General features: G+C 48.7%; 1 protein-coding gene across 1 annotated transcript; it reads left to right on the top strand.

Annotated features, from left to right (window-relative positions):
• The first annotated feature begins 408 nt into the window (after positions 1-408).
• On the top strand, positions 409-18,477 carry LOC133509016 (uncharacterized). Its single transcript, XM_061835642.1, is given in 10 exon segments — positions 409-2,835; positions 3,624-6,040; positions 7,456-7,507; positions 7,680-10,088; positions 11,278-11,330; positions 11,451-13,851; positions 15,612-15,619; positions 15,819-17,715; positions 17,718-18,238; positions 18,393-18,477. Coding segments are annotated over 10 exon segments (12,213 nt in total). The 5' UTR covers positions 409-465.
• Positions 18,478-19,699: the final 1,222 nt, after the last annotated feature.

Below are 19,699 nucleotides of genomic sequence, written 5' to 3'. Positions count from 1 at the left end.
TCCTTGCTTTAATTGTGGATACATGCTGCACATTTAACGGCTCGAGACGAATATTGCGGTTTGGCATGCGCACCTTTGGCGTTTTTACGGTTTCTGTGAGTGGTTTTGACTCGTTGAACTATTTGTGTTCATGAGGAAATTGGCCTCGCGTACCTCCGTGAATACACTTGCGGTCTTCCTTCCTTCGGACTTTGCGACCGGCCGGTGCGATGTGTTGCTATTTTTTTTTTTTTTTTTTTTTTTTTTTTGTCCAGTCGTGACGACGTAGCCAAACTCAGCTCTCGCTCGCTTCCTCTTGGTGTCACTCTGACATCACCGGAGCACGAGTAGCTTTGCTCCTCCTCTCACTTGTCTTTTGTCTGAATGGAGCAAAGCAAGCCGAGCGCACCAAATCCTGCAGCGCGTCCGGACAACATGCGATTCTAAACCCGCGCGCTGCAGTTCCAGTATTTGAGCCGGGGTCGGATGACGATGGGGAACGCCACAAACACCCGAGAAAACGGGCGCTCCCGGTTTGTATTTTTTTTGTCTCTCCTCGTTTTGTTTGGCGAGCAAGCTGCGGCTCAGGTCAGGTACTCTGTTCCCGAGGAGGTTCAAGACGGAACTGTGGTGGGAAACATCGCCAAGGATCTCGGCCTCGACGTCAGCAGCTTGGCCGATCGACGCTTCCGCGTCGTGTCGGGATCAGAGGAGGCCATTTTTGACGTCAACCCCGACAATGGTGCTCTCTACGTGCGCCGCCACATCGACAGAGAGGAGCTGTGCCAGGGCGGCGCCGCCGCGTGTCTCGCGGAGCTTAAAATTCTCGTGGAAAACCCGCTGGAGATCCACTACGTGCTGGTCCAAATCGTCGACGTCAACGACCACGCTCCGAGCTTCCCCGAAGCCGAGCAGACGTTCGAAATCGCCGAGCACACGTTGCCAGGGAGGAGATTTCCGCTGCACGCGGCCCGGGATCCGGACGCGGGCCTCAACTCCATCCGCGCGTACACCTTGACGCCAAATGAGCACTTCGAAATCAATGTCCGCCAAAGCGACGCCGGGAAGGTTCCGTTTCTGGTGCTGAAGAAATCTCTGGACCGGGAACACAAGCACAAACATTCGCTGGTGGTCACGGCCGCGGACGGGGGCAAACCTGCGCTTTTCGGCGCCCTCAACGTGTCCGTTATTGTCCTCGACAGCAATGACAACAGGCCCATTTTTAGCCAGGATATTTATGAAATTACTATTGCAGAAAATATTGAAATTGGCTCCAGAATATTTCAAATGAACGCAACAGATCCAGACGAAGGGACGAACGGAGAAATTGAGTACATTTTTTCAAAAACGTTGAGCAGAGACGTGTCCGACATTTTTGAATTGGATAAATTAACTGGAGAGATTCGCGTGAGGGGAAAAATTGATTATGAAGAAAATGACATATATGAGTTGGATATTGACGCATCCGACAAAGCGACACCTCCTATGACGGGCGAGTGTAGAGTAATAATAGAAATAAAAGATGTCAACGATAATGTTCCACAAATAGAAGTGACGTCACTGTCAAATAAAGTGTCCGAAGACTCCAAACCCGGTACCGTGATTTCCCTCATTAGTGTAACGGATAAAGACTCGGGCGCGAATGCTAAAATAATGTCACGGATAACAAATAATGTACCATTTGAATTAAAACCGGCTTACAAGGAGAACACCTACTCGGTCGTCACCAAAACATTTTTGGATAGAGAGGACGTGTCACATTATGAATTAATGATTGAAGCGACTGATTTCGGCGAGCCTCCAATGTCCGCATTTAAAAGTCTCAACGTCCAAGTGGCTGACGTCAATGACAACGGTCCACATTTTGAACACAACCCGCTGGAGTTTTACCTTTTAGAAAACAACATTGCGGGAAAAGCTATATTTTCCCTCAGTGCAATGGACAAAGACATGAATGAAAACGCAGCCATTTCATATCAAATATGTAGAGGGGGGAAAGCAAATGACATCACATCTTTCCTCAACATTAACTCGGAGACCGGAGAAGTGACAGCGCTGAAAAGTTTGGACTTCGAGGCGCTGAAAAGCTTCCAGTTCCAGGTGTCGGCCACGGACGGCGGACGCCCACCGCTGAGCGGCAACGTGACGGTCAAGGTTTTCATTCTGGATCAGAACGACAACGCTCCGGTCATCGTGTATCCGCTCAGCTCCAACGGTTCCGCCCAAGGCGCGGAGGAGATTCCCCGCAATAGCAAAGCGGGAGACTTGGTGACCCGAGTCCGAGCCTACGACGCCGATTCGGGATATAACGGCTGGTTACTGTTTTCGCTGCACCCGCCGAGCGAGCGCGCTCTCTTTTCTTTGGACCGCTACACGGGCCAGATCAGAACCCTTCGCTCCTTCACGGAGACGGACGAGGCCGAGCATCGACTGCTGGTACTGGTCAAAGACAACGGCGACGTTTCGCTGTCGGCGACGGCTACCGTCACCGTCAAACTGGCGGAGCCCAAAGAGGCTTTCGCCGCTTCCGACCACGTCCAAAGTGCGGCCGAAGCGGACCGCAGCGAGGACCGGCTGACTTTTTATCTGGCGCTGACTTTGGGCTCGGTCTCGCTGCTTTTGGTGATCAGCGTGGTGGTGCTGATCGCCATGCGCTGCTCCAAATCCACAGAGTACACTTCCAAATATCTCCAAGACCCCCATTATGACGGCACGCTGTGTCACAGCATCCAGTACCGATCCGGAGACAAACGCTACATGCTAGTCGGACCCAGGATGAGTATCGGTTCCACCGTCGTCCCGGGCAGTCGCGCCAACACGCTGTTGATGTCTGACGCCGCAGGTGCCGGAGGGGAGGTAAGAATCAGACAAATCTTCCTGTTCATACAATGGCCACTTTTGCACTACTCGGTTGACATGAGCATAATTCATCTGTTTCTTGCGCCACTGATCTGTGGACGGATGATGATGAAATCAGCGCTGTTAACATCAGACATCAGCGTCCCTCTCTGTCATGACATTATCTCAATGTGCTACATCAACTATCAGTTATTTTATTGCTTCACATTTGTCAAGACAAGTCTCGAGGCAATTGTCTTAATTGGCCTCCGGATGCTAGCAAATGTTGCCTAATAGAAAGAAGCGATTTAAAAGATGAATTTTGCGGCCAAAAGGGTGACATTTCTGCTCTCCATGGTTCTGAAAGGCCAACGTTACTCTTTTGCTCAAGGAACTGAGGGAATTTGTATGACAGTATTAACTTGGTGACATTACACTTCAGGAGTACACATCATTTGCAGTCATTTTCTTAACTGAAGGGCAACGAAGAGCAATCAGCGAACCAGTCCAACTGCTTGTGGTCTTATCAATTGATAGTCGTTCTTTTTGGGATGTAGTATTTTCTTCTGGGCTTTCATTCCTTGAATGACTCAAGTTCCCAAACCCCAAAGTGCATTTTGTTTGAAAGTGTGGAATGCAATTGCTCATGGTGTCCTGTAGATGTCGCTCTGACACCAAAATGCCGCGGGCGCGCTCTCCTCGCTTTCTGCTTTTGTCTGCAATCCGACCGGAGCGTTCATTTGTCCCGACATTCTCAGCAGTCTGGTGTGATTTCGCATCACATGACGCCGCGGTGGCGTTGACAGACTTTTTTGGGCTTCTACCTTTTGCCAAGCTGCCTTCGGTCGGAAATAAATATGGAAGAAAAACGAGGACGGAAGACGAGGAGCTCGCTGTGCGTTCTTCTGCCGTTTTGTCTGCTGTTGTTTTTCGCGCAGCGGGCTCTGGCCGAGCTCCGCTACTCCATTCCCGAGGAGATGGCGGCCGGCACCGTTGTGGGCAATGTGGCGAAGGATCTCGGCCTGGACAGAAGCGCGCTTAGTGGCAGGCGTTTCAGGGTGGTGTCCGGATCCGCGGACGCCTATTTCCAGGTAAACACGGAAGATGGCTCCTTGCAGGCCCGACGCAAAATTGACCGAGAGGAGCTTTGTCACGGGAGCGGCGCCTGCTTCATGGAGCTCAAGATCCTGCTTGAGAATCCTCTCGAGGTGCATTATGTGGTGGTGGAAATCACTGATGTAAATGACCACAGTCCAGTATTTTTGGAAAAGAAACAGCTTTTTGAAATAGCTGAACACTCCTCTCCAGGATCAAGATTCGAATTGCACGCAGCCGGAGATCCAGATGCTGCAATTAATTCTGTGCGCACCTACACACTCGCGCCGAATGAGCATTTTGAATTGGATATTGTTCAGAGTGATAATGACAAAATACCATATTTGGTCCTGAAAAGGTCGCTGGACAGAGAGCAGAGGAGCCAGCATTTGCTGTACGTCACAGCAGTTGACGGGGGGAAACCTCCAAGATCAGCCACACTTAATGTTTCCATTGTTGTGCTCGACATCAATGATAACCGTCCCATATTTCAGCAGGACACTTACAATGTTGAAATTGATGAAAATGTGCCAACTGGTACACTTGTAGCGAGAGTGAATGCGACAGATCCAGATGAAGGCACTAATGGCAAAGTTGAATTCAGGTTTAGCAAAACACTAACACCGAGGCTCTATGAAATGTTTGAAATTGATGCAAAAAGCGGAATCATTCGGTCAAAAGGTCCTGTAGATTTTGAGGAAACGGAAATCTATAACTTGTTAGTGGAGGCATATGACAGAGGAACACCGCCACTGACAAGCAAGTGTCGAGTCGTTGTTCGTATAAAAGATGTCAACGATAATCCACCAGTCATAGAAGTGACGTCACTGTCAAGTCAAGTGTCAGAGGATGCAAAGCCTGGAACGGTTGTCGCTCTCGTTAGCGTAGTGGATAAAGATTCCGGAATTAATGGAAAGATGATTTCAAAGATCACCGACAATGTTCCTTTTGAATTGAAACCTTCCTACAAGGACAACACTTACTCTGTTGTCACGAAAGGGTTTTTGGATCGAGAGGAGGTTTCTCGTTATGAAATCACAATTCAAGCTACGGATTGTGGAGATCCTCCTTTGTCCACTTTCAAGACATTTGACATCGAGCTATCGGATGTAAACGACAACAGTCCACACTTTGACCAAAGTCCGTACAAGTTTTACCTGTTTGAAAACAACGTCGCCGGAGCGTCAGTGTTCTCCCTGAGGGCGACTGATAATGATGCGAATGAAAATGCAGTCATTCAATACAAAATTGTTGCAGCTGACAAGGACGGCACAGCGACGTCTTTCCTCACCATTAATTCGGAGACTGGAGAAGTGACAGCGCTGAAAAGTTTGGACTTCGAGGCGCTGAAAAGCTTCCAGTTCCAGGTGTCGGCCACGGACGGCGGACGCCCACCGCTGAGCGGTAACGTGACGGTGAAGGTGTTCATTCTGGATCAGAACGACAACGCTCCGGTCATCGTGTATCCGCTCAGCTCCAACGGTTCCGCCCAAGGCGCGGAGGAGATTCCCCGCAATAGCAAAGCGGGAGACTTGGTGACCCGAGTCCGAGCCTACGACGCCGATACGGGATATAACGGCTGGTTACTGTTTTCGCTGCACCCGCCGGGCGAGCGCGCTCTCTTTTCTTTGGACCGCTACACGGGCCAGATCAGAACTCTTCGCTCCTTCACGGAGACGGACGGGGCCGAGCATCGGCTGCTGGTTCTGGTCAAAGACAACGGCGACGTTTCGCTGTCGGCGACGGCTACCGTCACCGTCAAACTGGCGGAGCCCAAAGAGGCTTTCGCCGCTTCCGACCACGTCCAAAGTGCGGCCGAAGCGGACCGCAGCGAGGACCGGCTGACTTTTTATCTGGCGCTGACTTTGGGCTCGGTCTCGCTGCTTTTGGTCATCAGCGTGGTGGTGCTGATCGCCATGCGCTGCTCCAAATCCACAGAGTACACTTCCAAATATCTCCAAGACCCCCATTACGACGGCACGCTGTGTCACAGCATCCAGTACCGATCCGGAGACAAACGCTACATGCTGGTCGGACCCAGGATGAGTATCGGTTCCACCGTCGTGCCGGGCAGCCGCGCCAACACACTGTTGATGTCTGACGCCGCAGGGGAGGTAAGGACTTTGCAGTCCTTTTTTAAATTTTGTTGATGTACCGCTAGGACTGTGATCTACTCACATGGCTTTAGTAGACTCTTTTTAATGTTTATTTTTTTCTGGCAATGACACAAGCATGTGGGCTGCACGCTGGCCAATTGCACACTTTGCTGTTGCGGCCACTTTTGGCCAGTTGAAAGTCCTGAAAACCATTTTTCAAAGTCCTTGTTATTGAATTGAATCATATAATTTGGTGGAAATGTGTTTCGTTCTGGCGGCACGGTGGTGCAGCTGTAGAGCGTTGGCCTCACAGTTCTGAGGAACGGGGTTTGAATGCCGGACCTTCCTGTGTGGAGTTCATTTGCATGTTCTCCCCGTGCCTGTGTGGGGTTTCTCCGGTCACTCTAACTTGCCCCTAGATGTGATTATGCGTGCGACTGTAGCCCGGTCATCATTTTGAAACGCCATTTGTTCCCTGACCCTCCTTTTTCAAACTTGATCTAGTTCCACCCATTGATGTATTTTAATATAAAACACTGCCCTTCGATTGGCCGGCAACCAGTCGAGGGTGTACCCCGTCTCCTGCCCGATGACAGCTGGGATTGGCTCCAGCACTTCCATGACCTTCGTGAGGATAAGCGGCTCGGAAAATGGATGGATGGATGTGTTTCATTCTCGACTGAAAACTTGAGCATTTGGTGTTTTGCAGGGTTTTCTAATTTCCTCCCTTCCTCATCCTTTCATTGTCATTCATCAATTTTTGAACAAGGGACGATTTTCATATCATTTTGTTGGCTCCCAAACGAGGCGTTTCATATCTCATTGCACCCCAGCAGAGAAAATGAACGACCAATTTTGATTTTCACGAGTGGAATTTCGTTTACTGACGATAGAAGAGAAGAATGACGTTAAAACGTTAGCAGTGGACGCTCCCTCTGCAGGCCGTGGAAAACATGGACAACGGATTTAGTAACAGAAGACAAAGGGCTGTTGTAAAAATATGCATTTCCTTTTTTTTTTTTTTTTTAGATAGTTTTAAAACACGCGCATTGTGAGAAAAAATGCGAGGATTGAAAAACAAAAACGAAGTGAAATTTAAAATTACAAGAACCAATATTAGCTCAAATATAGAGCACAACGCGGTGAAACTTTTTTTCTCAAATTCTTTTGCATACATTGGACAAATAAATTGCATGTTTTGATGAGGTTAATGTTTAGCACGCAGACCCGTGAGAGTCCCGGTCCGAATTTCTGCACTCTTTTCCGGGAATTTTAAATAGAAAATAAAAAGTGTTGGAAGCCCCTCCCCCCTCATAAAACAAAAAAAAAAAAAAAAAAAAAAAAACGTCGGCAGCATTTTGAGCCACGACTTCACTGTGAAACCTCGTTGTAGCTGCTTATTTACCCTTTGTGGAGTGCAGTCAAACATGTGAGCTTCTTTTTTCAGGCCCGTGATTGGCGGTTATAAATCGAGCCGACTCGGGGCCGTGTGCGGTTCGGTGAATTCCGACTGTAAAATTGCCCCTCTTGGTGTCACTGTAAGACCGGCGAGGGCAAGACGGACCCCGTGGCACCCTCCCGGCATCCTTTGTTTCATCCATCTCGCCATTTGCAATCGGCATTCATGTGAACCGGGTGGGCACGCGCGTTCTTTCCGCGGAGCTTTGAAAGGGACCGCAGATCATTCGTAGGAAGAGAGGAGCAGTCATATCTGGCATTCGTCGCGTCTGCGTGGACTATGGGGAGCGGAAGGGGCCGCAGCCGCTGGCTGCCTTTTGTTTGTGTCTCCATTTCTTGCGAGAACCCGCTCGGGCCGACCTTCGTTACTCGGTTCCCGAGGAGGTGAAAGCGGGAAGTGTGGTTGGAAATGTCGCCAAGGACCTGGGCCTGGACAAAGCTTCTCTGCTGGATCGACAGTTTCGCGTGGTGTCTGGATCCAAAGAGGCGTTTTTCCACGTCAGGCCGGAAAATGGCGCATTGGAGGTCCGTCGGAAAATCGACAGAGAGGCGCTCTGTCAGGGCAGCGCAGCCTGCGTCATGGAGCTGAAAATTCTGGTTGAAAACCCGCTGGAAATGCATCACGTGGTGGTGGAAATAACAGACGTCAACGACAACTCCCCGAGCTTTTCTGACAAGGAGCAGGTGTTCGAAATAGCCGAACATTCTTCTCCCGGAACGCGTTTCCAGCTGCAAGCGGCCCGTGACCCGGACGGCGGAATCAACTCGGTGCGCGCGTACACTTTGACGCCGAATGAGCATTTTGAATTGGACACGAGTCAAAATGACGACGAGAAAACGCCATTTTTAGTGCTCAAAAGGCCCTTAGACCGAGAACAAAATAGGAAGCATTCGCTTTTTGTGACCGCAGTCGATGGAGGCAAACCGCAAAGATCAGCAACACTAAATGTCACAATTATTGTTCTCGACATTAACGACAACCGCCCGACTTTTAGCCGAGATACGTACGCAGTAGAAATGAAAGAAGATGTTCCAGTTGGTGTTATTATTATCAAAGTTAATGCCACCGATCCCGATGAAGGGCCGAATGGGGAAATCGAATATAGTCTGGGCAAAATAGTCAATAAGGCTCACGATATTTTTGAGTTGGACAAGCAAAGTGGCCTCATCAAGCTGAAGGGAGCTGTTGATTTTGAGGACACGCAGGTTTATAAACTGGATATTCAAGCATCCGATAAAGGGCAGCCCCCTTTGACAGGGAGGTGTCGAGTCATTGTCAAAATCAAAGACGTCAACGATAACCCTCCCGAAATCGAAGTCACATCCCTGACGAGCAAAGTGCCGGAAGACTCCAAGCCCGGAACAGTCGTTTCACTCATTAGTGTGTCAGATAAAGACTCTGGTGCCAATGGAAAAATTAGTTCACAGATTAGCAGCCACGTGCCGTTTGAATTGAAACCTTCATACAAAGAAAATATTTTCTCTGTCGTCACCAAGGAAAATTTGGATCGAGAAAAAGTGTCAGACTATCAAATAACCATAACGGCTACGGATTGCGGTCAGCCTCCCTTGTCGGCTTTTCAAACTTTAAACATTCAAATATCCGACGTCAACGACAACAAGCCACAATTCCACCAGTCTCCACTCAGTTTTTATCTCTCAGAAAATAATATTGCTGGACAGTCAATATTTTCTGTCAGTGCGACAGATAATGACGCCAATGAAAATGCTGCCATTTCTTACAATATCATTCGAGCAGGGATTGAAAACGAGGCAGCATCTTTCCTCAACATTAATTCGGAGACTGGAGAAGTGACAGCGCTGAAAAGTTTGGACTTCGAGGCGCTGAAAAGCTTCCAGTTCCAGGTGTCGGCCGCGGACGGCGGACGCCCACCGCTGAGCGGCAACGTGACGGTGAAGGTGTTCATTCTGGATCAGAACGACAACGCTCCGGTCATCGTGTATCCGCTCAGCTCCAACGGTTCCACCCAAGGCGCGGAGGAGATTCCCCGCAATAGCAAAGCGGGAGACTTGGTGACCCGAGTCCGAGCCTACGACGCCGATACGGGATATAACGGCTGGTTACTGTTTTCGCTGCACCCGCCTGGCGAGCGCGCTCTCTTTTCTTTGGACCGCTACACGGGGCAGATCAGAACTCTTCGCTCCTTCACGGAGACGGACGAGGCCGAGCATCGACTGCTGGTACTGGTCAAAGACAACGGCGACGTTTCGCTCTCGGCGACGGCTACCGTCACCGTCAAACTGGCGGAGCCCAAAGAGGCTTTCGCCGCTTCCGACCACGTCCAAAGTGCGGCCGAAGCGGACCGCAGCGAGGACCGGCTGACTTTTTATCTGGCGCTGACTTTGGGCTCGGTCTCGCTGCTTTTGGTGATCAGCGTGGTGGTGCTGATCGCCATGCGCTGCTCCAAATCCACAGAGTACACTTCCAAATATCTCCAAGACCCCCATTATGACGGCACGCTGTGTCACAGCATCCAGTACCGATCTGGGGACAAACGCTACATGCTAGTCGGACCCAGAATGAGTATCGGTTCCACCGTCGTGCCGGGCAGCCGCGCCAACACGCTGCTGATGTCTGACGCCGCAGGTGCCGCAGGGCAGGTAAGGAAACTTTTCAAACTGCTGGATTTTTAATGGCTGTGTTCCACTGTATTGTGGAATTTTATGCAGAAAATTAAACTCAATATATAGTGAAAGATCAATTTAACAATAATTTATGCCCATATACTATTAACTATGTATGCGAGCTGTGGCTCCTGACCAAAAGAATAAGATTGTGGATTCAAATGGCCGAAATGAGTTTTTTTTTTTTCCACCGTGTCCGAGCTCTCCGTTCGGGAACGAGTGCTAAGCCCGTCATCCACGTTCTCTTCGGAAGAACTGGATGACGTGTCTGGGCAGAGGGAAGTTTGGGCGTCCTTGCTAAAGCTGTGGCCATCACAAAATAATTTGAGATAAGCAGAGGAAAATGCATGGCGGGATATTTTTGCGCATGACGGAATGCTTCAACCAGTGGCACAACTGCTGATTTGTCTCCTCAAATGTATTTTTCCTCAACTCGTGTTCAACTCATTGACAGGCCCTCGGGAAATGTATTGATTGCATTAATAAATACTTTTCATGCTGTAAGTCATATCCACATTTCATGCAAGAACTAGCAATAAATATCATTTTTAGTGAGAAATGCTTGTTGCTCCATTGAACTTTTGACAGGGTGACGTCGAAGTTCCTAAATGAGAACGAACATTCTCGACGGGCGCTCTCCAAGGTTCTGAAAGTAACTTAAAAACTGCTTCAGCTCAAGACAACTTTGTACTTTGTACTCGTAGTACTAGAAATTATCTGATTTTATGTTATGTTAAATGTTATTCCATGCATGGTTGCAATTTCCCAGTCAAATTTGTGTCTTATTGTAGTTTAGTTGGGACAAGTTGGGTCTTGTTTTTTTTTTTTTTCCTTGCAGACTTGTAGTTTCATACAAGTATCCTTTCAACAAGCTTGATTTCCTGGCATTGCATCACTATTTAAACGATGTTTCTGTTTACCTGTCAGTCCTAATGAAATTGAATATTTTTAAAATATATATACATATATATATATTAGAGAGACTGTGATTCATGTAGTTCTGCTGCAACGACTGCACTTGATTCTTTCCCAAATGCTGACTGGAATCTTAGACTATCTTCAGCTGTGAGGCAATGAGGTCGGGACATTGTTCTCTGTTGTTTCAACAGTAGGGGTCAGTATAGGGCAACTTACCCTTCTTGTCAACGTCACGGTCTTATTTCAGACCCGACCACTTCGGCTGTTATTTCTCAAGCGCTTCCTGCACGGCGTCGTGCCGTGCTTCGCGAATCACACATTTTATTCTCATCGCTTTCAATATTACTCACTTCGTTTTGTTTGTTTGTTTTTTTTGTGGCATTATCCCACACCAGTAGTGTCCACGCTGGTCTTTTTCAGGAGCTTGCAAAACGGGAGGATCATTATTCGCTGCCTCCACGGCATGGAACAAAGGCGACGCGGAGGTCGGGGGGAGCTCCGCTGGTGGTTGGCTTTCGTGCTTATTTTGTGCAATGGCGCACGTGCGCAGCTCAGATATTCTGTGGCTGAGGAGGTCGCGGAGGGAACTGCGGTCGGGAACATCGCAAAGGATTTGGGGCTGGATAAGGGCGCTCTCCGAGGGCGAGGATACCGCATCGTGGCCGCCTCAGCTGAGCCCATCTTGGAGGTGAACCAGGACGACGGCATCTTGTATGTGGCGAGGAGGATCGACAGGGAGGAGGTGTGTGTACGCCTCAGCCCGTGCGTGCTCAACCTAAAAACAGTGCTTGAACATCCTCTCGAGGTTCACTACGTGGCAGTGGAAATATTGGACGTCAACGACCACTCGCCCGTTTTTCCTGAAAAAGAAAAACGGCTTGAAATATCTGAGTCGGCCACGCCGGGGGCTCGCTTCCAACTCCAAGGGGCTCAAGATCCCGACGTGGGCCAATTCTCCATCCAACAATACAAACTCGCTCAAAGCGAATATTTTCGCGTGGAGGTGAAGGATCGAGGGCAGGATCGCAAAGTCCCGTTTTTAGTTTTGATCAAGCAGTTGGACAGAGAGACGAAGGGAAGGCACCACCTGCGCCTCACAGCCGTCGACGGGGGGAAGCCCCCCAAGTCGGGCTCCATCGAAATCATCGTGGACGTCCTCGACGTCAACGATAACTCTCCTGTCTTCGACAAGGAGGTTTATTCCGTCTCCCTGAAGGAAAACGTGCCAGCGGGCACTGTCGTGATTCGGGTGAACGCGACGGATTTGGACCAGGGCGCGAACGGTGAGGTCGTGTATTCATTAGGTAAGGAGGTGGATTCAAAAGTACGACATCTTTTCAGTATAGACCCCAAGACGGGGGAAATTCAAGTGACAGGCCAAATTGATTTTGAGGAAAGTCAAAGCTACGTAATTGACATTCAGGCCTCTGATAAGGGTCCAGTTCCTTTGACAACTGATAAAAGTGTCTCGATAACAATCATTGATGAGAATGATAACGCTCCCGAGATTGAGGTGACGTCATTTTCTAACGCCATCAAGGAGGACGCAAAGATCGGAACAACTGTGGCTCTGATTAGTGTCAGTGACTTGGACTCTGGAATGAACGGTCAAGTGCTGTGTACCATCAAACAAGATGGTCCTTTTACCTTAGCGCCATCTTTACAAGAAAACATGTACGCCGTAGTCATAAAGTCACGACTGGATAGGGAAGAGGTTTCTCAATATGACGTCACCATCATGGCAAAAGACACCAACGAGCCGGTGTTTTCCACCGAAAAGACCATATCGGTCGTCGTGTCGGATGTGAATGACAACAGTCCAGAATTTTCTTCGAGCCCTTACGCATTTTATATCACTGAGAACAACATCGCTGGAGCCTCTGTTTTTTCTGTCAAAGCTTCTGACCAGGATGAAGGTGACAACGCTCTGATTTCTTATCAGATCATCAGCGAGCCAAACGCGGACACTAAACTGTTGTCATTTATAAATATCAACCCAGAAAGTGGGGAGGTGACAGCGCTGAAAAGTTTGGACTTTGAGGCGCTGAAAAGCTTCCAGTTCCAGGTGTCGGCCACGGACGGCGGAAGTCCTCCGCTGAGCGGCAACGTGACGGTCAAGGTGTTCATTCTGGATCAGAACGACAACGCTCCGGTCATCGTGTATCCGCTCAGCTCCAACGGTTCCGCCCAAGGCGCGGAGGAGATTCCCCGCAATAGCAAAGCGGGAGACTTGGTGACCCGAGTCCGAGCCTACGACGCCGATACGGGATATAACGGCTGGTTACTGTTTTCGCTGCACCCGCCTGGCGAGCGCGCTCTCTTTTCTTTGGACCGCTACACGGGCCAGATCAGAACCCTTCGCTCCTTCACGGAGACGGACGGGGCCGAGCATCGACTGCTGGTACTGGTCAAAGACAACGGCGACGTTTCGCTGTCGGCGACGGCTACCGTCACCGTCAAACTGGCGGAGCCCAAAGAGGCTTTCGCCGCTTCCGACCACGTCCAAAGTGCGGCCGAAGCGGACCGCAGCGAGGACCGGCTGACTTTTTATCTGGCGCTGACTTTGGGCTCGGTCTCGCTGCTTTTGGTGATCAGCGTGGTGGTGCTGATCGCCATGCGCTGCTCCAAATCCACAGAGTACACTTCCAAATATCTCCAAGACCCCCATTATGACGGCACGCTGTGTCACAGCATCCAGTACCGATCCGGGGACAAACGCTACATGCTGGTCGGACCCAGGATGAGTATCGGTTCCACCGTCGTGCCGGGCAGCCGCGCCAACACGCTGCTGATGTCTGACGCCGCAGGTGCCGCAGGGGAGGTAAGGATCATTAATGTACCAATGTTTAATTTTTTTTTTTTTATGACTGCTCACCTTGACCGTATTCTACAGTCCAAATCAAGTTGCTTCAATTTCCCAACTTCTGCACATATTGTCACACTGTCAGTGATGCGAAATTCTGGTCCTGGTTATCATGTTGCCGTCATGGTGGTCCTTAACATTGCCGTCTGGTTGGTGGTGGAGTTCAGCTTTGAGAGGTTTCGGTGATCTTTGTGGTCCTGGTGTCATGTCAGCGGTCAGTGATTCTATTTTTATGAAATTCGTGCAACAGCAACTTGGATTGTGACTCATTTATTGACTGTAGTTGCTTGACGTCTGCTGTTGTTTTGCACCCGAGAGAACTTTGACTTTACATCTTTGTTGCGCTTAACTCGAAGAGACACGCGATGCGCTACATCTGCAATTAAACGGGACAGCAGCAGCTTTCACAAACAGTGTCAACATGTTGCTTGAGCTTCTTCATGATTTTCAAGCTGTGTTCAAAGTTTACGTCATCCTTCGAGTTCTGTTTTGAATATTGCATTTTTTTTGTCACTCTCACAGCCGTTTTTCATGCATATCATTGATGAAAAGGGAATGCACGCTGTTTTGTGCTCCATTTTGTCAACAATTGTGTCAATATTGTTTTGCTATTTAATGCATGAGCTAAAACCACGAATCCAGGCTAAAGGGTTCGTGACAGGAAATTGTCATTTCTTGAAGAAGGTTCACGGTCATTTGCAAGCAGTTCATAATAAAGCTCATCTTCATATGAATTTAGTGCAAATAGCAAGTTTGCTGATTTTAGTGTTGTCCCTTCACAAGTCCAATAAATGAAAGTTCATGAGCTAGTTCCCGTTTTGTGTGAACGTGATCTGAATTTCATTCAGTTCTGCCCGATGAACGCACTGCAACCGAGAATGCGCCCATTTTGCGACAAGGAGCGGATTTCTAACGAAAACATGTTTCCTTTAAATGGGTCAGGATTTGTTGGGGACTTTCAGGATAACCCGCCCGGACACACTTAGATAGAGCCTTCAATGGTTGGCGGCTAAACGCAGGATTTGGCAACCGGCCGCCATTCATGGCAAGAACGTCGCAGGTGCGAGGGAACGTGTGGTGCGTTCAGGCACAGCGCGAACGTGGGAGGAAATAAGTTCTTTACAACTTCTTTTGGAGGGCAGCGCATAATTGCATTTTGCAATCACACGGTCACAATATGAAATTTGTTTGGTTTCGTTTTGCAAAAGCAGAGAAATTATTTTGTTGTCATAGTCAGTCAGACACGTGTGGAATGCAAAGCGAGCGGTGTTCTTTCAACATCATTCCTGTCATACTCTTGCGAGTTTTTGTTAGCAGCTCAAGGACATAAGTCCTGTTTTTATTTAATTGCTCCTTTTAACAAACGACGATGAGCAACACGTTATTCCTCTTTTTTTTTTTTTTTTAGATTTTAGGGGGAAAGCTGCAGGCAACTACGAGCGTGGGCCGAACGGGGAGGAGCGTTGACGAAATAAATCGTTGGAACAGGAAATGGCACATCAACGCCATAGCCAGAAAAAAATATTGACAAAACATCCATGAAGAAAACTATAAAGTGTTAATTATCAGGATGCTGAACTCAATTGAAAAATTTGAATTATGAACTGAAGGAGAGCCTTTGTGAAATATGAAGTAGTTGGTGTAGAAATTGAAATTTGCCCACACTGGCGACGACTGGCCCTCTTCTCGTGTTGTGCAATCTGGACGGGGGTCGCTAGATGTCAGCGTGAGGACGCGTACATTTCCGAGGATCCCGTGACTTCATTCGCTGAGCGGTTCTTCCGCCCGCCGCCACCTGAGCACATTCGCGCATCGCCAAGATCTCCGTGCGTGCTTCCTCCGCGTCACTTTCCTCTCGGTCGTCGTTCCTCCAGCAGAAGGCTGAGCGGAGGAACGTTTCCTCTTTTGTATTTTGTTCGGGCCAGCGCGTCTGCTTTCCCCCGAATGGACTCGTGCCGTTTTTTCCTCGTCACTATGGAACAAAGAGGCGCGCGCGGACGGGCGAGACGCTGTTTGCTGGGATTTGCGGCCGCGCTGCTTTTGTGCAGCGGGACTTCGGCGCAATTGAGGTACTCCATCTCCGAGGAGGTCGAGGAAGGAACCGTGGTGGGAAATGCCGCAAAGGACCTCGGATTGGATCGGAACGCGCTGAAGGAGCGCAGGTATCGGATCGTCTCGGGCAGTGCGGAGCCTCTTTTCCACGTGAGCCAGGCCGATGGCGTCCTCTACGTCAGCAGGAAGATCGACAGGGAAAAGGAGTGTCCGCAAAGCGCTGCGTGTCTGATCAACCTAAAAACGGTGCTAGAAAACCCACTGGAGGTCCACTCTGTGGGAGTGGAAATCTTGGACGTGAACGACCACTCCCCCACATTTGCCGAGGAAGAAACGAAGATGGACATTTATGAGTCGGTGCTGCCTGGGGCGAGATTTCAGCTTCAGGCTGCTCATGATGGCGACAGTGGTCACTTTTCTGTTCAGCAATATAAACTCAGTGAAAATGAACATTTTGGTTTGGAAGTGAAAGACAAAAGAAAAGATGGCAAAATCCCCATATTGATATGCAAAAAAGCTCTGGACAGGGAAACAGCACCACATCATTCGCTGGTGTTAACTGCACTGGATGGAGGTAAGCCTCCAAAAAGAGGAGATATGAATATTTCAATTAATGTGCTTGATGTGAATGATAATGCGCCGGTTTTCTCGAAAGACATTTATTCAGTGATGCTCCATGAAAATGCTGCAACAGGAACAACTGTTGTACAAGTAAACGCAAGAGATTTAGATGAAGGCACAAATGGAGAAGTCATTTATTCTTTCAGCAAAAATAATCCCATTATAACACAGTTATTTGACATGAATGTAAATACAGGAGAGATTGTAGTGAAAGGCCCGATAGACTACGAGGAGAAGGACATTTTTGAAATTGAAGTTCAAGCGTCAGATAAAGGTTCTGTTCCACTAACAACAGAAAAAAGTGTCACCATCAAGGTCGCTGATGTGAATGACAATGCACCTGAGATCGAAGTCACGTCATTCTCCAGCTCCATTCCGGAAGATTCCAGACTAGGTACCACAGTTGCTCTCATCAGTGTCAACGACTTGGATTCTGGCCCGAACGGGAAAGTCATTTGCTCCATAAGCCAGGATCTTCCTTTTGCCTTGTCACCGTCATTACAAGACAAAATGTATGCTTTAGTGACCAAATCCCCCCTGGACCGGGAGAAAAGGTCCACGTACGACATATCGGTGGTTGCCAGAGACGCCGGTCGACCCGCACTCTCGTCCGAGAAGACGATAAGCGTTTACGTTTCAGATGTCAACGACAACAGGCCCGAGTTTGCCTTCAGTCCTTACACTTTCTACGTCGCCGAGGGCAACAAAGCGGGCGCCTCCGTCTTTTCCGTCCAAGCTTCTGACCGCGACGATGGCGAGAACGCTGCCATCACATACCGGATTCTCAGAGAAGGGAGAGAAGAAAATAAGCCGTCTTCGTTTCTGAGTATAAATAGCCAAAGCGGAGAAGTCACAGCGCTGAAAAGTTTTGACTTTGAGGCGCTGAAAAGCTTCCAGTTCCAGGTGTCGGCCACGGACGGCGGAAGTCCTCCGCTGAGCGGCAACGTGACGGTCAAGGTGTTCATTCTGGATCAGAACGACAACGCTCCGGTCATCGTGTATCCGCTCAGCTCCAACGGTTCCGCCCAAGGCGCGGAGGAGATTCCCCGCAATAGCAAAGCGGGAGACTTGGTGACCCGAGTCCGAGCCTACGACGCCGATACGGGATATAACGGCTGGTTACTGTTTTCGCTGCACCCGCCTGGCGAGCGCGCTCTCTCTTTTCTTTGGACCGCTACACGGGCCAGATCAGAACCCTTCGCTCCTTCACGGAGACGGACGGGGCCGAGCATCGGCTGCTGGTACTGGTCAAAGACAACGGCGACGTTTCGCTGTCGGCGACTGCTACCGTCACCGTCAAACTGGCGGAGCCCAAAGAGGCTTTCGCCGCTTCCGACCACGTCCAAAGTGCGAGCGAAGCGGACCACAGTGAGGACCGGTTGAGTTTTTATCTGGCGCTGACTTTGGGCTCGGTCTCGCTGCTTTTGGTCATCAGCGTGGTGGTGCTGATCGCCATGCGCTGCTCCAAATCCACAGAGTACACTTCCAAATATCTCCAAGACGCTCATTACGACGGCACGCTGTGTCACAGCATCCAGTACCGATCCGGGGACAAACGCTACATGCTGGTCGGACCCAGGATGAGTATCGGTTCCACCATCGTGCCGGGCAGCCGCGCCAACACGCTGCTGATGTCCGACGCCGCAGGGGAGGTAAGGGAGCTTTTCAAAGAGTTGTGGCTTCTCTGCACTCGTCTTATAAAAGTGTCTGTTAAATATTTATCATTTGGGTTCATTTATGTCCATTCATTTATAGGACCTTTATTTATTCTTAATGTGATAGTAGGCCAAGTTTGTAATTGTTTTGATGCGTTCCTCCAAATTTAGGTCTGGGTCCTTCACTCCACCCAGATTTCTGGCTTGCTTGGTAGTTTTGAAGGTGTACAGGTTGAAGCTCTTTGGTGACCTGTGATGGTTTTTCTTTGGCTCCAAAAAGAATAACGTCCCTCAATTTATTTATTTTTTTGCTTTGCTGGAGAAAATTGTGGCACATCCAGTCATTAATCTCCTCAATGCATTTACCAGGAGACTGTAGCAGACTTCAGTCTCCTGGTGACTTTGTAATATATACCCGTGTGTCATCTGCAAAGCTGTGCTAACTTATTTTGTTGTTCTTTATTATCTGTGCCAGTGGAAACATGTATATGATAAACACAAGAGGTCCCAGGGTGGAACCTTGGAGAACGCCACATGTCATTCTTGTCTGCTTGGATGAGAAATTACCTATTGACACAAAGTACATCGAATTCTTCATGTGTGTTTCGAACTAGTTTAGTTCGATAACGGAAAGACCTTTCTGTAGTGTCATTTGGTACGAGATAAAGTACATTATCTCATCTGAGTGGAGTCACTGAGACCTTGGTGGTCCACTGACCTGAAGTGGTGCGGGCAGCATGGGTTCAGTTCCCACTCAGTATTTGCTGAATCATTTTAAATGTTTTGTATGAATACCCGGGCACAAGTCCAGAGTCAGGTTTTATTTCCGCCCCAAGTACGCAGCGATCGGCTCTTGCTTTTCGCGACCATGAACAGGTTAAACTTGACAGAAACTAAATAAATGCACGGACAGACGCACGGACAGATGGAATACGTCTCCTCGAATACTGGCCAGTTTTTTTGCAAATATAGTTTGAGTTTTTCAAGTCTTTTTGATATATTGCAAAATGAAAGAAGTTGCCACTAAAGCTTCAAATTAAAACGCAGTCTGGAGCAAAGTAAATATTGGGCTTACATTTGATTTGCTATCAGTGCACTTCTTGTAATGGTGTGTCCTTACTTTGCGTGCCAATCATGTCAAAGTTGACAGAAGAAGAAGAAGTCCTCCAAGTCTGCCGCTGTCCGCGGTTCTGGAAAATTCTGCTCTCGTTTCCTTCCGCGTATCTACACAGTGAAATACAAACAGCGAGTACTTTAGATTTCGCGATGCATTAAGTCCACCTCCTTTGCATATGCAGGGCAGGAACATCTTGCAGACATTTTGCTAGAATGCATAGTTTTTAAACTTTCATTGTCTTTCTCTTTTTGCACGACAACTAAGACGCTGTAAATGTCCACAACAGAGTCCGTCCTTCATATTTGTTGTTGAATTCAGTTGCACTTGTAAATATGTTGGGAAATGTTTTGCTTGTAGTAAG

This window comes from Syngnathoides biaculeatus, chromosome 11 (assembly GCF_019802595.1).
Source record: "Syngnathoides biaculeatus isolate LvHL_M chromosome 11, ASM1980259v1, whole genome shotgun sequence".
Lineage (NCBI taxonomy): Eukaryota > Metazoa > Chordata > Actinopteri > Syngnathiformes > Syngnathidae > Syngnathoides > Syngnathoides biaculeatus.
The sequence above is the reverse complement of the archived record's forward strand: the minus strand, read 5'-3'. Positions and strand labels throughout refer to the sequence as shown.